Source organism: Rhineura floridana, chromosome 3 (genome assembly GCF_030035675.1).
Source record: "Rhineura floridana isolate rRhiFlo1 chromosome 3, rRhiFlo1.hap2, whole genome shotgun sequence".
Lineage (NCBI taxonomy): Eukaryota > Metazoa > Chordata > Lepidosauria > Squamata > Rhineuridae > Rhineura > Rhineura floridana.
The window spans coordinates 107,481,961-107,494,004 of NC_084482.1; the positions used below are offsets into that span (position 1 = coordinate 107,481,961).

General features: G+C 38.9%; 1 protein-coding gene across 4 annotated transcripts in view; it reads right to left on the minus strand.

The window, feature by feature from the left end:
• The window catches only part of FAM13B (family with sequence similarity 13 member B), a 99,844-nt gene that overhangs the window by 37,558 nt on the left and 50,242 nt on the right, over positions 1-12,044 (minus strand). For 3 of the 4 annotated variants that reach the window (XM_061617238.1, XM_061617240.1, XM_061617239.1), the window contains exons 9-15: positions 11,451-11,600; positions 10,316-10,442; positions 5,957-6,021; positions 4,953-5,007; positions 4,377-4,524; positions 1,594-1,659; positions 38-245 (exon numbers count right to left, since the gene is read on the minus strand). In XM_061617238.1, the coding sequence (XP_061473222.1) occupies positions 38-245; positions 1,594-1,659; positions 4,377-4,524; positions 4,953-5,007; positions 5,957-6,021; positions 10,316-10,442; positions 11,451-11,600 (819 nt within the window). The remainder of the gene's footprint in view (positions 1-37; positions 246-1,593; positions 1,660-4,376; positions 4,525-4,952; positions 5,008-5,956; positions 6,022-10,315; positions 10,443-11,450; positions 11,601-12,044) is intronic. The other variant, XM_061617241.1, reaches the window with a different exon arrangement.

The following is a 12,044-nucleotide window of genomic DNA, read 5'->3' on the forward strand; positions in this document are numbered from 1 at the left end:
TTGTGTAGTTTATTTGTGAAAAACATTAACTACCAACCTAATAAAAGAAAGCGCTTTAGATGAAGAATCTACTTTTTCTGGATCATGCAGAAAACGCTGGCTTTGCCCAAAATCCAAACTCCGATGTGACAATATAGGATGACTGTCTTCTTCCAAAGGATGATTCATTCTTCCAGCTTGTGGAGAAAGCTGAGCCTCTCCAGATTCATTCTCTTCCTGCCAAGATTTAAAAGCCGGAAATGGCTCTACAGAAGACAACAGAATAAAAAAACAAATGGCACTGAGATATTAGAGGGTCACAGGGAAAGGCAAGTATGCATTAAATAGTATCTGTTCTAACAAAATGAATAGTGAAATGCACTGGAAAGCTACATGTCATAAAGCAAAAAAAAAATCAAAATACATATACAACAACCTTCATGAGTATATACCACTTATGCATTTGATTGGATAATCAATATGTATGAAGATGTACAAATTTGCATGCTAAACTATTAATTTATTCATTAAATCTATATCCTGCCCTTCCTCCCAGAAGGAGGAATTATGTACAGTGTGCATTTTATATAATTGAAAAAGGCAGTGTAGATGTTTAAGCCATCAACCAAGATACTTTTATGTATGCAGAAGGCACACTGAAACAGTTCAAGTTCAACAAGTGCATTGATCTGTCTGCATAAATGTTTAAATAATTAAGAAAATGTTTTACAACTCTTAGGCTGCAATCCTATACACACTTAACAGAGTAAGCCCAATTAAACTCAATAGGGATTACTTTTGAGTAACCATGTGCAGTACTACACAGTTAAAACAAAACATTTATGTTGCAGTATATAAAGAGTTCTGACCTCCATGTGCTGATATATAGAAATAGCTGACTTTCTAGAGTGATGCTGAAGGAGCATAATTGTTTTCAAACATGGAAGAAAATAAGAACCAAATAAAATTTCAAATCAGAAAAAAACCTATTTGTTGAAATGTTTCCTAAAATAATTTGACTTCTATAGAAACTGAAAGGTTAATTAGGGGAATCCAGGAATAAAAATCATTGCTCATGTCCCTTAACATTTTATATCTACATCTATGTTAAAGGCTTGTTAGCTGTTTGTTTAGATGCTATCAGAATAAATATGGTTACTAGAATTTCCAGTGCAATTCTTACATTTAAATGTTAGGTTCAAATAATACAGAATGACAACACAACAAAATGTCAACTGACCCACTTGTACCTGCTTGCCACTGAGTACAAAAATGCCTTTGAGGAATCGCTTGCTTAAAGCAAAAGACATTGGGTTTAAAAAACACAAACCAAGCATCTTCTCATGGTGTGAACATATGAAGCTGCCCTATACAGAGTCAGACCACTGGTCCATCTATCTAACTGACAGCAGCTCTCCAAAGTCTCAAGCAGAGGTCTTTCCCAGCTCTGCTGGTTGGGATTCTTTCAGTGAACCTGGCACCTTATGCATGCAACACATATGCTCTATAAGGAAGTTATGGCCTTTCAGAAGGCAGCAGGTAAAGGAGTAAGCTGAAAGCAAAAAGAAACCATGAAAAAGGCATATAACTAAACGTATGGCGAACCATACTTACCCTCCCCTTCTGTCTGTAGATGCATTGTTTTGAAATCAATGAGGGGAAAAGTGATAGGGCATGGCGCTAATAAATGAAAAAATGGCAAAAAATACTGAAGTGAACACATCGCACAGTTAGAACAAACCATACATAACACATAGGAACTACAGCACAAGGAAAGTCTTCCAACTGACTGGGCCACGTGTGAACACTCATTTCTTAATGATGTGGGACAGTTGAAGGTGCCCAGCACGTCAAGATTAGGCCCTTTATTAATTAAAAGCCTTTCCAGAAGTGTTGGATCAGAGGTGACACACAAAAAGCCACATGATTTCTAATGTTTTAGCAAAACATGTTTTAAACACAGAGGATTCACACACAAGACAGTTTTTGCTTGCATTTTAAAAATGCAGGGAAAGTTCACAACACTAAGGGTTAGATTATTTGTGCACTCAACACATGCATTTGTTTAATTAGAACAGTAAATATTAAGATAAATACTGGTTGGAGCAGATTTTTAATTATAATATACTGAACAGGCCTCGCTCTGCAAACTATTGATCTAGACCAGGATTACATAAGCTTACAAAGGAAATCCAACTAGTCTAACGTAAAAAGCTTAGCATACAAGAATTCTGACTGATTTAGAATTAGAATTGATTTCAACAGGAGAATAGAGAATGACAAGATCTAGTCCAGGATCCAAAGGACCACACAAAATCTTCCAAGAGCATTCAGGAGGCTTTCAGCTTCTGTGCTCCAAAAGAAAGCACTAATGCCCCCTCCCTCAGGGGATTTTCCGGGGCAGCATTCCAACATGCACCAGAAGAGAAAAATGGGAACCTCTCCCCCAATCCCAATGCACATCTCTGGATCCTGGCCCTAGAGTATAGCAGCAAACAGAGCAAGAGGTCTTACTTGTCACAATCTTTCTGCTAAAAGCAATGTGAGACACTGACATTCTTACCATCTAAACAAAGGGCTGGTTTTTAAAGCAGATACATAGGTACAAGGTACATCTCTTATGCTTAGATTCAGGATAAATTTAGGATGGAAACTATCACCTATTTGGAAATTAATTTCAAATCAAGGTAAATATTAGTACTCATCAACACACTGGTTCAGCTACATGGTTTGGGTGCATGCACTTTCCTCCATTCTCCCTTTGTACTAAGTAGTTACTTTCTAGTTTTCAGCAAAATATAGTTTACCTTTACATCCAAACCAGTAAACAATGGTTTGTGTTTGTCCTGCAAATACATGTGCAAATCATAGTTTGCCATCCTCCAAACTATGGTTTGCTAAAAATATGGAAGTGCCTTCCAGGCTCATTCTTATAGTACCAAATTATGGCTTAGTATTATATCTAAATTAAGCCATTAGATGCTTAATATTGTGCAACAGTGGACATTAATTACTAGAAGAGTATATTTTATTCAAGCATCCATAATTAAAATATGACCACCATTTCATTATTCAAAAAAATTAACAGATGACTGAAAGTTTAATATCTTTGTATTTCTGGTGTACAGTTATCCATCTTTGCCTTCTACAAGAAATTCTAAGCATTTTTGCTTTTGCCATCAGGGTAAAAATAATAGCCCAAATACCTGATACTACATATTATCACCAATATTATTTTAAGATTATAACTTAGGGTACAAAACAAGGTTACGGCAAAGTTTAGTTAATATTTACTTTAGATGGATATTTAGCTGATGTTAGCTGAATGAGTTTCCAGTTTTGTTTGTTATATAACATGGAAGTACTTTCTTTGTCAAGCATGCATTAACACTATCTGCCATTGCATACAGGAGTGCACAATGTTTGATTGGTCTTTGTAGGCAAGTTAAAAAATGTGATTGCCAAGCCCTTGCTGATATGATTATTATGTGGCTGAGGGGCTCCTTTCCTGTAGGAAAGGGAAGAAGAGAGGTGTGCATACTGCTTGGCCAAGGGAATCTGGACACTTCAGCTGTACAATGTGCAAGAAAGCCCAGCTGCCTCACCTCCCTTTCCAATAGTAAAAGGCAAGGAGTGTGTTGTTTTGGCTGCTGCTTGGCTCAGGTGCTCCAGGCACTTCAGCTACAGAGTGGTCTGGGAAACCCATTCCATTCCTGCTTGTTCTGCTCAGGAGAGTGGTGTTATGCTCAGGTCCTGCTTGTGGGTTTCACACAGGCACCTGGTTGGCCACTGTGAGAACAGAATGCTGGACTAGATGGGCCTTTGGCTTGATCCAGCAGGACTCTTATTATGTTCTCATGCTCCAGGGCAAGAAATGATTGGGAGGGGGTGCTGGTTTGGCCCTGCCAACTTGGCACAGACAACCGCCAGTCTTAGTCCTAATCCTGGAGGAACTGGGAAGGTGGGATGGATCACTGCACAACTGCTGGATGATCCCCACCTACCTCATAGCTCAAAGGTTGGATTTACCAGAGGCACATTCAGCAGCACACTCACCATGCCAACTATATACAGAGTCCTGTATATTATATGTACTTTTAAAAAGGTAACTTACTTACTATAAGTACATGCATTTTGTGCACAAATATTAATAGGGTATGAATGCTTGTTTAGAGCTTGAATAAGCATTCATGATTTTTTTTGTTATGGCTATCAAAAATATAGCTATCATTCTAGCCATCTCTTTTCCTGTCATATTTACTTCAAACAGCTCTCTATTAGTCCATTTCCCAAAGTGCTCTATGAGATAAACTAAAATTAAAGAGAAACAAATGCAAACTTCTGAAAAGTTTCAGAATTACTTTGTTCTTCAAAAGCGTCAAGGGAGTCAGAATTACCTTCCCATTTGTCACCACCATTCACATTCTTCAAATCAAGATGTGGTACAGGGACAGACAGTGTTGCTTCAGGAGCATTGTTATTTTTGTTTTTCAGTTCTTCCAATTCATTTTTGATATTTGGATCACAAACTTTGCTAATAAAACCCTGTAAATAAGCAGCAAAGTTATTTTAATCACTCTACTGTGGAATCAACAAGTTTCAGTCCCCAGCAATCTTTTCTATGCACTCTAACTTCACTGTAAATGCATCAGCCTTTGAAGGTAGAGCAATAGTGATATCTAAAACTATGGTTTGTCAATTCAGATGTCCTGCCAAACCATAAATTAGCAAAACCAATGGTCAGATATTGAATGTCTATAATTGAATGTGAATATAACTAAGCATTATGCCATTTAAATTCTATATACATAAACAACCACCTCCTACACACATAAACAAACACTGACACAAAATCAAACCCTTATGAATAAAGAGCAAACACACACTTAGGTGAAAGTGCAAATTTAAGCATGCATGCATGTTTAACATTAAGGCCTAAGTATAGAAGGAAAAATAAAGAAGCAGTTTCTCACCAGAATCACATGTGAAGTCATTTTGTCGCCATCATCAAATGATGTACAATCTTGCCTATAAACAGAGTCTTATTATTGTTTGAGCAGATTATTACTTCAAAGCATCTGTGAAGACAATTTATTCTTTTATACCACACATATAGGCTCAATTCAGACATCACAGTAAACCACGGTTTGTACCAATCATAATTTAGTACCCCAAAGTACAGTTTAAGCTTCCAAACAATCTGGCAAATCATCAATTTGAGATATTCGTTTGCTTTCATTTTTCATCTGCCCAGCACTCCCATCTCTAGATGCAGCAGTCTTTGAAGGTGGAGCAATAGTGATATCTGTAATTATGGTGTGTCAATTCAGATGTCATGCCAAACCATAAATTAGCAAAAACCATTGGTCAGAAACCCAGAAAAATTGTTATCAGTTCTGGTTTGTCAGCTGATTGCAAACCATGGCTTGTCAATTCAGACATCATCCCAAACCATAGTTAAACTTCCTTAACCATGATTTATCTGAATTGAGCCAGAATGTATAGCAGGAATCTGGACAGACTGGACACTTGCAGTAAGAGCCACAAGATCTCCTAATAAATCAATTCTTCTATTTTCAATTATTAACATAACAGAAAGGGGGCAGGTTGCTAGGACAGATAAAAGGTTTTATATTAAATTATTATCACTTTGCTTGGATTTTCCATTCCCCTACTCTAATAAAATACTTAAATCACAAGACTCTGGAAACTTAAGGAGCCCACTTCTAAGCTATAACAGAAAATAAGAGTGACAACAACACCGCTTCTAAACGCACATGACTTCCAACTCTATGCTTAAACACAATAACTAACCATTTTCTCCACTGTTCTGACAACAAACAGAAGTTCTCATGCTGGGAAAATAATTTCTAGAGGATGACTTTTTAAAAATTATCTGATATTCAAAAAGTTGGAATTAGGAATGAAAATGGTCACAACTCTCCCAAATGTTCAAATATATACTAAAAATACATACTTGTCTCCAACAGACACTTCAGCTTCTCCTGTTCCATCACATGGCTTCAACAATATGCCTGCTTCCTATTAAGGAAAAAACCCACACACACTTAGCATGATACTTCAAAGTCTGAAACTTTTACCTTTAAAAAAAAAGAAAGAAACCAAACCAAATCAAGTATTTCGTGTGTGGCTCTAGGTCAACCCAAACCAGTTAAAATAAACATGTTCCTTAAATTTGTAAAAACATGGCCAAAACACAACATATTGGAGAACATTACCATGGAACAAAATATATTCTTCATTTTTAGCTCATTTCTATGTTTCTAGGGAACAGATTTTTGAAATGGGCTACTGACACATACAAATGGTAGATCAAATTTGAAGCCTAGAGATATGAACAAAATAATAATGACAAACATAATGGGGACTTGTCCTCAGCTTATGTAAAATGAATCATCTGTTGGACATACTAAAAGGTACAATTAATCCTTGTTGCTAAATAAAGCAGCAACAAGGATAGGATGAGATGCAAAACTGCTGGCAGCAAGTACTCATACTATGTAAAGCAACAACAGAGGAACACACAATTTTGTTCATTAGTTAAAAGATCAGATTACAGAAGTGAATCTGCCTACTTAGTAATAATTTTACTAACAAAAGATCTAGTTCCCCTACAATGCATTTTGTGACCTCCCTGATTGTAATTACATACAGCTAGTTGGAAGCTGCAAAAAATCATGAACTATTGAGCAGGTGGCAGAACTATAGCCACTAGTAGCCTATATTAAACTTATTACAGCGTGGCCAGCCCCTTGTTGACAGCTTGGAGAGAAAGGTGACAAAGGAATTCATAAAGCTGCCTACCAAATTCAGTGCCAAGCAGCTGTCTAGATTGTTAATATAGTCTCCCACTGCAGCCCTCAAATCCTTTCAGGGGAGCTACACAGACTTCAGGTTGTTTACATTCAACCGTTCTGCTACTTTTGACCCTAGCATCCATTCCCTTCCCTCTGCTGACTCCCTTGTGTCGGTGTCTACACTGCAAGCCCTTACATCTAGAACCTGTTCTCTCATTCTTTGTCAAGTGCCATATATATTGATGACACAACAACAACAACAACAACCAGTCATCAGAATTTGTTTCTCCAGGTTTAACATTATGGGTTCTGGAGTACCACCACTTATATCATAGAGCCTAGTTACAAAAAAGGCCAAATTACTGCGCTGCCAGATGGTAGTTGTGTGCACACAAAAGGCTGCAAGTCTCCCAGAGATGGAGTGAATGGAACACTTTCCCATGTGACCCCAGAATGCAAGTGAGGAAGTCCCAAAGAAGTCCACAGAGCAGGAGCAGCCAACAAAGTACCCTTCTTCCAAGCTACACAGGAAGTGGATTGCACTGTGAAAGACCAACCCAAAATGCGTTTGCATTTTGACAAATTTCTAGGGCAGTACAATATCTCAGAGAGGAGGTCAGCTCTCCTGCTCCCCTGGTGCATTCACTGAAAAAATGGACTGCCTTCAAGTCGATTCCGACTTATGGTGACCCTATGAATAGGATTTTCATGGTAAGCGGTATTCAGAGGGTTTACCATTGCCTTCCTCTGAGGCTGAGAGGCAGTGACTGGCCCAAGGGCACCCAGTGAGCTTCATGACTATGTGGGGATTCGAACACTCCAACACCTTAACCACTACACCACACTAGCTCTCACTTAATTCCTGGAAGGTTTAGAAATAGATGTTTCCCTGCTTTTTAAAGTTTGAAAGAAATATTTGTTAGCTATAGGTACGTTCTTAAACCGCAATATTTTTTTTGCCTATTAGTGAATTTATCTGCTTTTTAATCCAGGAGGTAAGAAATGGGATCCTGCACAAGTTTGCTGAGAATGAATTATTTGCATGCTCATTGAGTTCAGTGGGATTTATTCTCCTGCAATCATGCTTAGGACAGGTGAAACTGACCACAGGGGATGGGGAGGGGAAGAGGGAGGGAGGAAGGGCAGAGGGGAGGAGGGGGATAGGAGCAGGCAGAAGGGAGAAGGCAGGATGATCAAGGGGAGGGGAGGAGGGCAGCAGGGAGGAGGAGGGCAGGTTTGATCATTTGCATGCTTTTTGAGTTCAGTGGGATTTACGCCCCTGCAATCATGCTAAGGATAGGTAAAACTGACCAGGGGGGGGGGGAAGAGGGAGGGAGGGCTGGAATGGGCAGGAGAGGAGGAAGAAGATAGAGGGGAGGGGAAAGGCAGGTTTGATCATTTGCATGCTTTTTGAGTTCACAATCATGCTTAGGATAGGTGAAACTGAGCTGGGGAAAGACAGGGAGGAGAGGAAGGGGGAGGGGAAGCCCCTTTCCTTTCCAAAAGGAAAACACTGTGAACAGTATCATTCGTTTTCAGCGTTTCCCCCACCTTTTCATTCTATAGCAGGCACATGTACTCTCCCACCCAAATTTAAACCAAAGCTGTCCCTGGCCACATCCACACCAGACCTTGATTTCACTTTGGACAGTCATGGCTTCCAACAAAGAATCCTGGGAAGTGTAGTTAGTGAAGGGTGCTGAGAGTTGCTAGGAGATGCCCTGGTCCCCTTCACAGACCTTCAATCAGAGTGGTTGAGTGTTAAACCACTCTGGCCACTCAAACTCTGTCATGGGAATAGGAGTCTTCTCTCAGCATCCTTCACAAACTACGCTTCCTAGGATTCTTTGGAGGAAGGCACAACTGTCTCAAGTGAAATCAAAGTCTGGTGTGGGTGTGGCTCCCTGATTAGCCAAGTCCAACAGCTGTGATTCTGGCTTTTAGAACACTGACAGTTGGTTCTTACTGAGGATGCCTGGGCTTATCATTGACTCCAATGCTAAATTTCTTAAATTAATTAAAAATCAGCCAGGCATTTTTTTTAACTTTTAAACTGCAGAAGATGAAGGTCAGAGTATGGGGCAAGATCAGCAATAAAATTACAGGTACTTTGTGAACATGGTTGATTTTTAATTAATTTCAACCAATTATGAGAACACTGACAGAAGAAAGTCCAACAGGGTCTGGGTCCCCTCCCTTTTTACTTTGAACTCTTGATTCTCTCTGAATGTTTTATCGCCATGAAAACTTACAGGGTTGTTAAGCAAGCATTTCTGAGTTCAGGACTGTAAGTTTTGTAAGGTTTTGTTTTGAAACGAGCTTATGGGAAGCATCAGAATGGCATGGGGGGTATTTTCAATTTAGCATTGCAGAATGCAAAAAATCCATGCTGGCTATAGTATACAGGCACTCTTGTGGCTGTATAATATAGTACAACCTCCCTTGTTATGCTTACTCTGCAAGCCTCCACTTCCTTCCTTAAGATGTAGTGTGCAGTGTTCCAGTCAATCAGCAAAAACAATGGTGACTGCTGATACCTGACAAGAGGGAAGAAAAATCTGGCTAATTTTGCCAAGGCAAGATGCAGGCATGAATAGAAGCAGTGGGCCGACTGGTGAAAGTAGCAGTGGCAGCAACAAGTAAAAAAGCAACAGGCAAGTGGGTGGCTATGGTGGGTAGGCCCCAATCCACTGCTCCTCCTGATCTGTCTAACAAAGGTCTCTCCCTAGTTCATGAGAGGGACAGGCTACAGGCCTGTGCAGATGGCAAAGCATTGGTTTAATAGGATTGTATCAGCAAGTCCCATTTAATCTTGCTGCCCTATTTTGGACCAGTTGAGGTTTCTGGGTTGCGTTAAAGGGAATACACACACTCCCAAGTATGCATGCATAGGAATGCAACTTAAGATTAAGATACATACCTTTGTAAAGAACTCTTACTACTCAAGGGAAGTTTGGAATGAAAGATGAACTAGATTCCTAGATAATAAATGCTTATTTGGGTGAACTGATGGCCTAGTCCTGTGCTGTGATAGTTTAAACTTTAGAACCTGAATATCACATTATTCTAAATTTTCTAATACATCTTTGCTACACGTTTTACCAGATATGAGGTAGATTTTATAATAATCATTTTTAGGTGTTATCACTTTCCCGTTATCCTTAATTATTTCATAATAACTCCTACAATTTTCTAAATTCTATGATGTTTCTTTACCGTAATATGTATGGTTGTAAACTACCCAGAGCAGAGATTAAAAGAACATTTTCTCAGCTGTCAAAAAACCAATATACTAGGTAGCAATCTGCACTTTAAGCTGCATAAGGTAAGTTTGTTTTTACATATATCTAGATCACTGACAGCACAACACTATACATCTTAATTCTGAAGTGCAACTGTATGCTATGGGGCTTACGTCCAACTAAGTAAGCCTAGGATTGCACCCAAATATTTTCAAATTACAGCCACAGAAAATAGTATTCTAATATGCACCAAGCACACCTCTGTGCTACTCTTACCTGACCATTTTCTTTTTCCTCAGACACAGGCTGAATAACTTCACTGTCTAAATTAGTGCAATCCACAGTTTTAGAGCAGTCTCCAAGATTCTCACCATCTTTAGTAATATTCTTTTCAGTATCATCCCTAATAAGATGAACAAGGTGCAAAAAAGCTATCGATATTCAACACACATTTCAAAAAATATGCTGCAAATTACTAGCTGTTAAGATTTAAGAACATAAGTACGTAAGAAGAGCCTGCTGGATCAGGCCAGTGGCCCATCTAGTCCAGCATCCTGTTCTCACAGTGGCCAACCAGGTGCCTGGGGGAAGCCCGCAAGCAGGACCCGAGTGCAAGAACACTCTTCCCTCCTGAGGCTTCCGGCAACTGGTTTTCAGAAGCATGCTGCCTCTGACTGTCTAAGCATAAAAGAATTTTTTGCAGTGAGAATATCCTGGGACATAATTCATTAAGTCAGAATAGGTTTATAAAGTAAGTCCAACGACTTTCAGAAAAGAAAAAGGTTATTTAAGGAATATAGATACTCTCAAATTGTCTGTTCTAGGACAACTCTTCATTTGGCATTATTTACAGCTGTACTCTTGGAAAAGACCTGTATTGCTCCTACAAAGTACACCTAAAAGCTGCAGATAATGGAATGGCCTTCTAGGTGTGGTTTTACACAGTAATTAGGGAGATCCAGCTAGTAAGCAGTTTGGACCAAAAGTGGCAATACTAGCTTATGGTAAAATTAACTGGGTGACATCATTATCTTTATGAAGTATCCACATAACCATCTGAAATAGCAGGTTATCATAAACAAGTCTACCACCCTCCTACACCCTAAGGTTCCTTGAAGTTTACTGTGATTCTAGCAGTCAAACAGGAATATTATAAATTAGGGACATAGGAAGCTGTTTTATACTGAGTAAAACTACTGGCCCATCTAGCTCAGTATTACACATACTAACTGGAAGCAGCTCTCTGGGGTTTCCAGATGGGAGTCTTTCCCAGCGCTACATCAAGATTCCAGAGATGAAACCCAACTCCGACTCCACCCAAAATTGCTCCCGACTCTGACTCCACGACTCCAACTCCACAGCACTGTTTACCACTGAGTTATGGCCCTCTCATAGTAAAATAAAATCTTACTTGTTGTTAGATCCTTCTTCACCCTCCTTAGTATTTGCTTCTTGGCACACCATTTGGTGGTGTTGTAAATTCTTGAGATCTTCATCTATGCTGCTCTGCAGATCAAACAGATGTTGTTCTACAGCTGCTCTAATTGTTCTTTCTAAAATGCTGTAAGGAAAGAGGTTATGTTTTAGTAGTAATCTAATTTATCAATATGGTTTACTCTCATTTCCAAATTTTGTACCAAGCATGCAGAGGGTATTAGTGCAAAACAGAAAGCAGACTTGATAACTAGACCACTCAATACATACATAGGCATATTCATATTTCAATTAACTATAATCTACTTACTTAAACTCTATTAATTTGCCTTTTTCCTAGCCCACTCATCCAAAGTGACTGGGGAAGTAACATACATAATTGTCAAAGACGTAATCCAAACTATATTTTCATATATTGTTCATCAGATTGACAAGAGGATATTTACTACCACATTGTGGTGTCATTTGGGTATCTTAAGTCACATGAAGATGCTACTCTACTAGACATTTAAGAGAGCCTGCAAAAAAACACAGTATAAACTACATTTTTGGGCAAGATCTTGGAACGAGT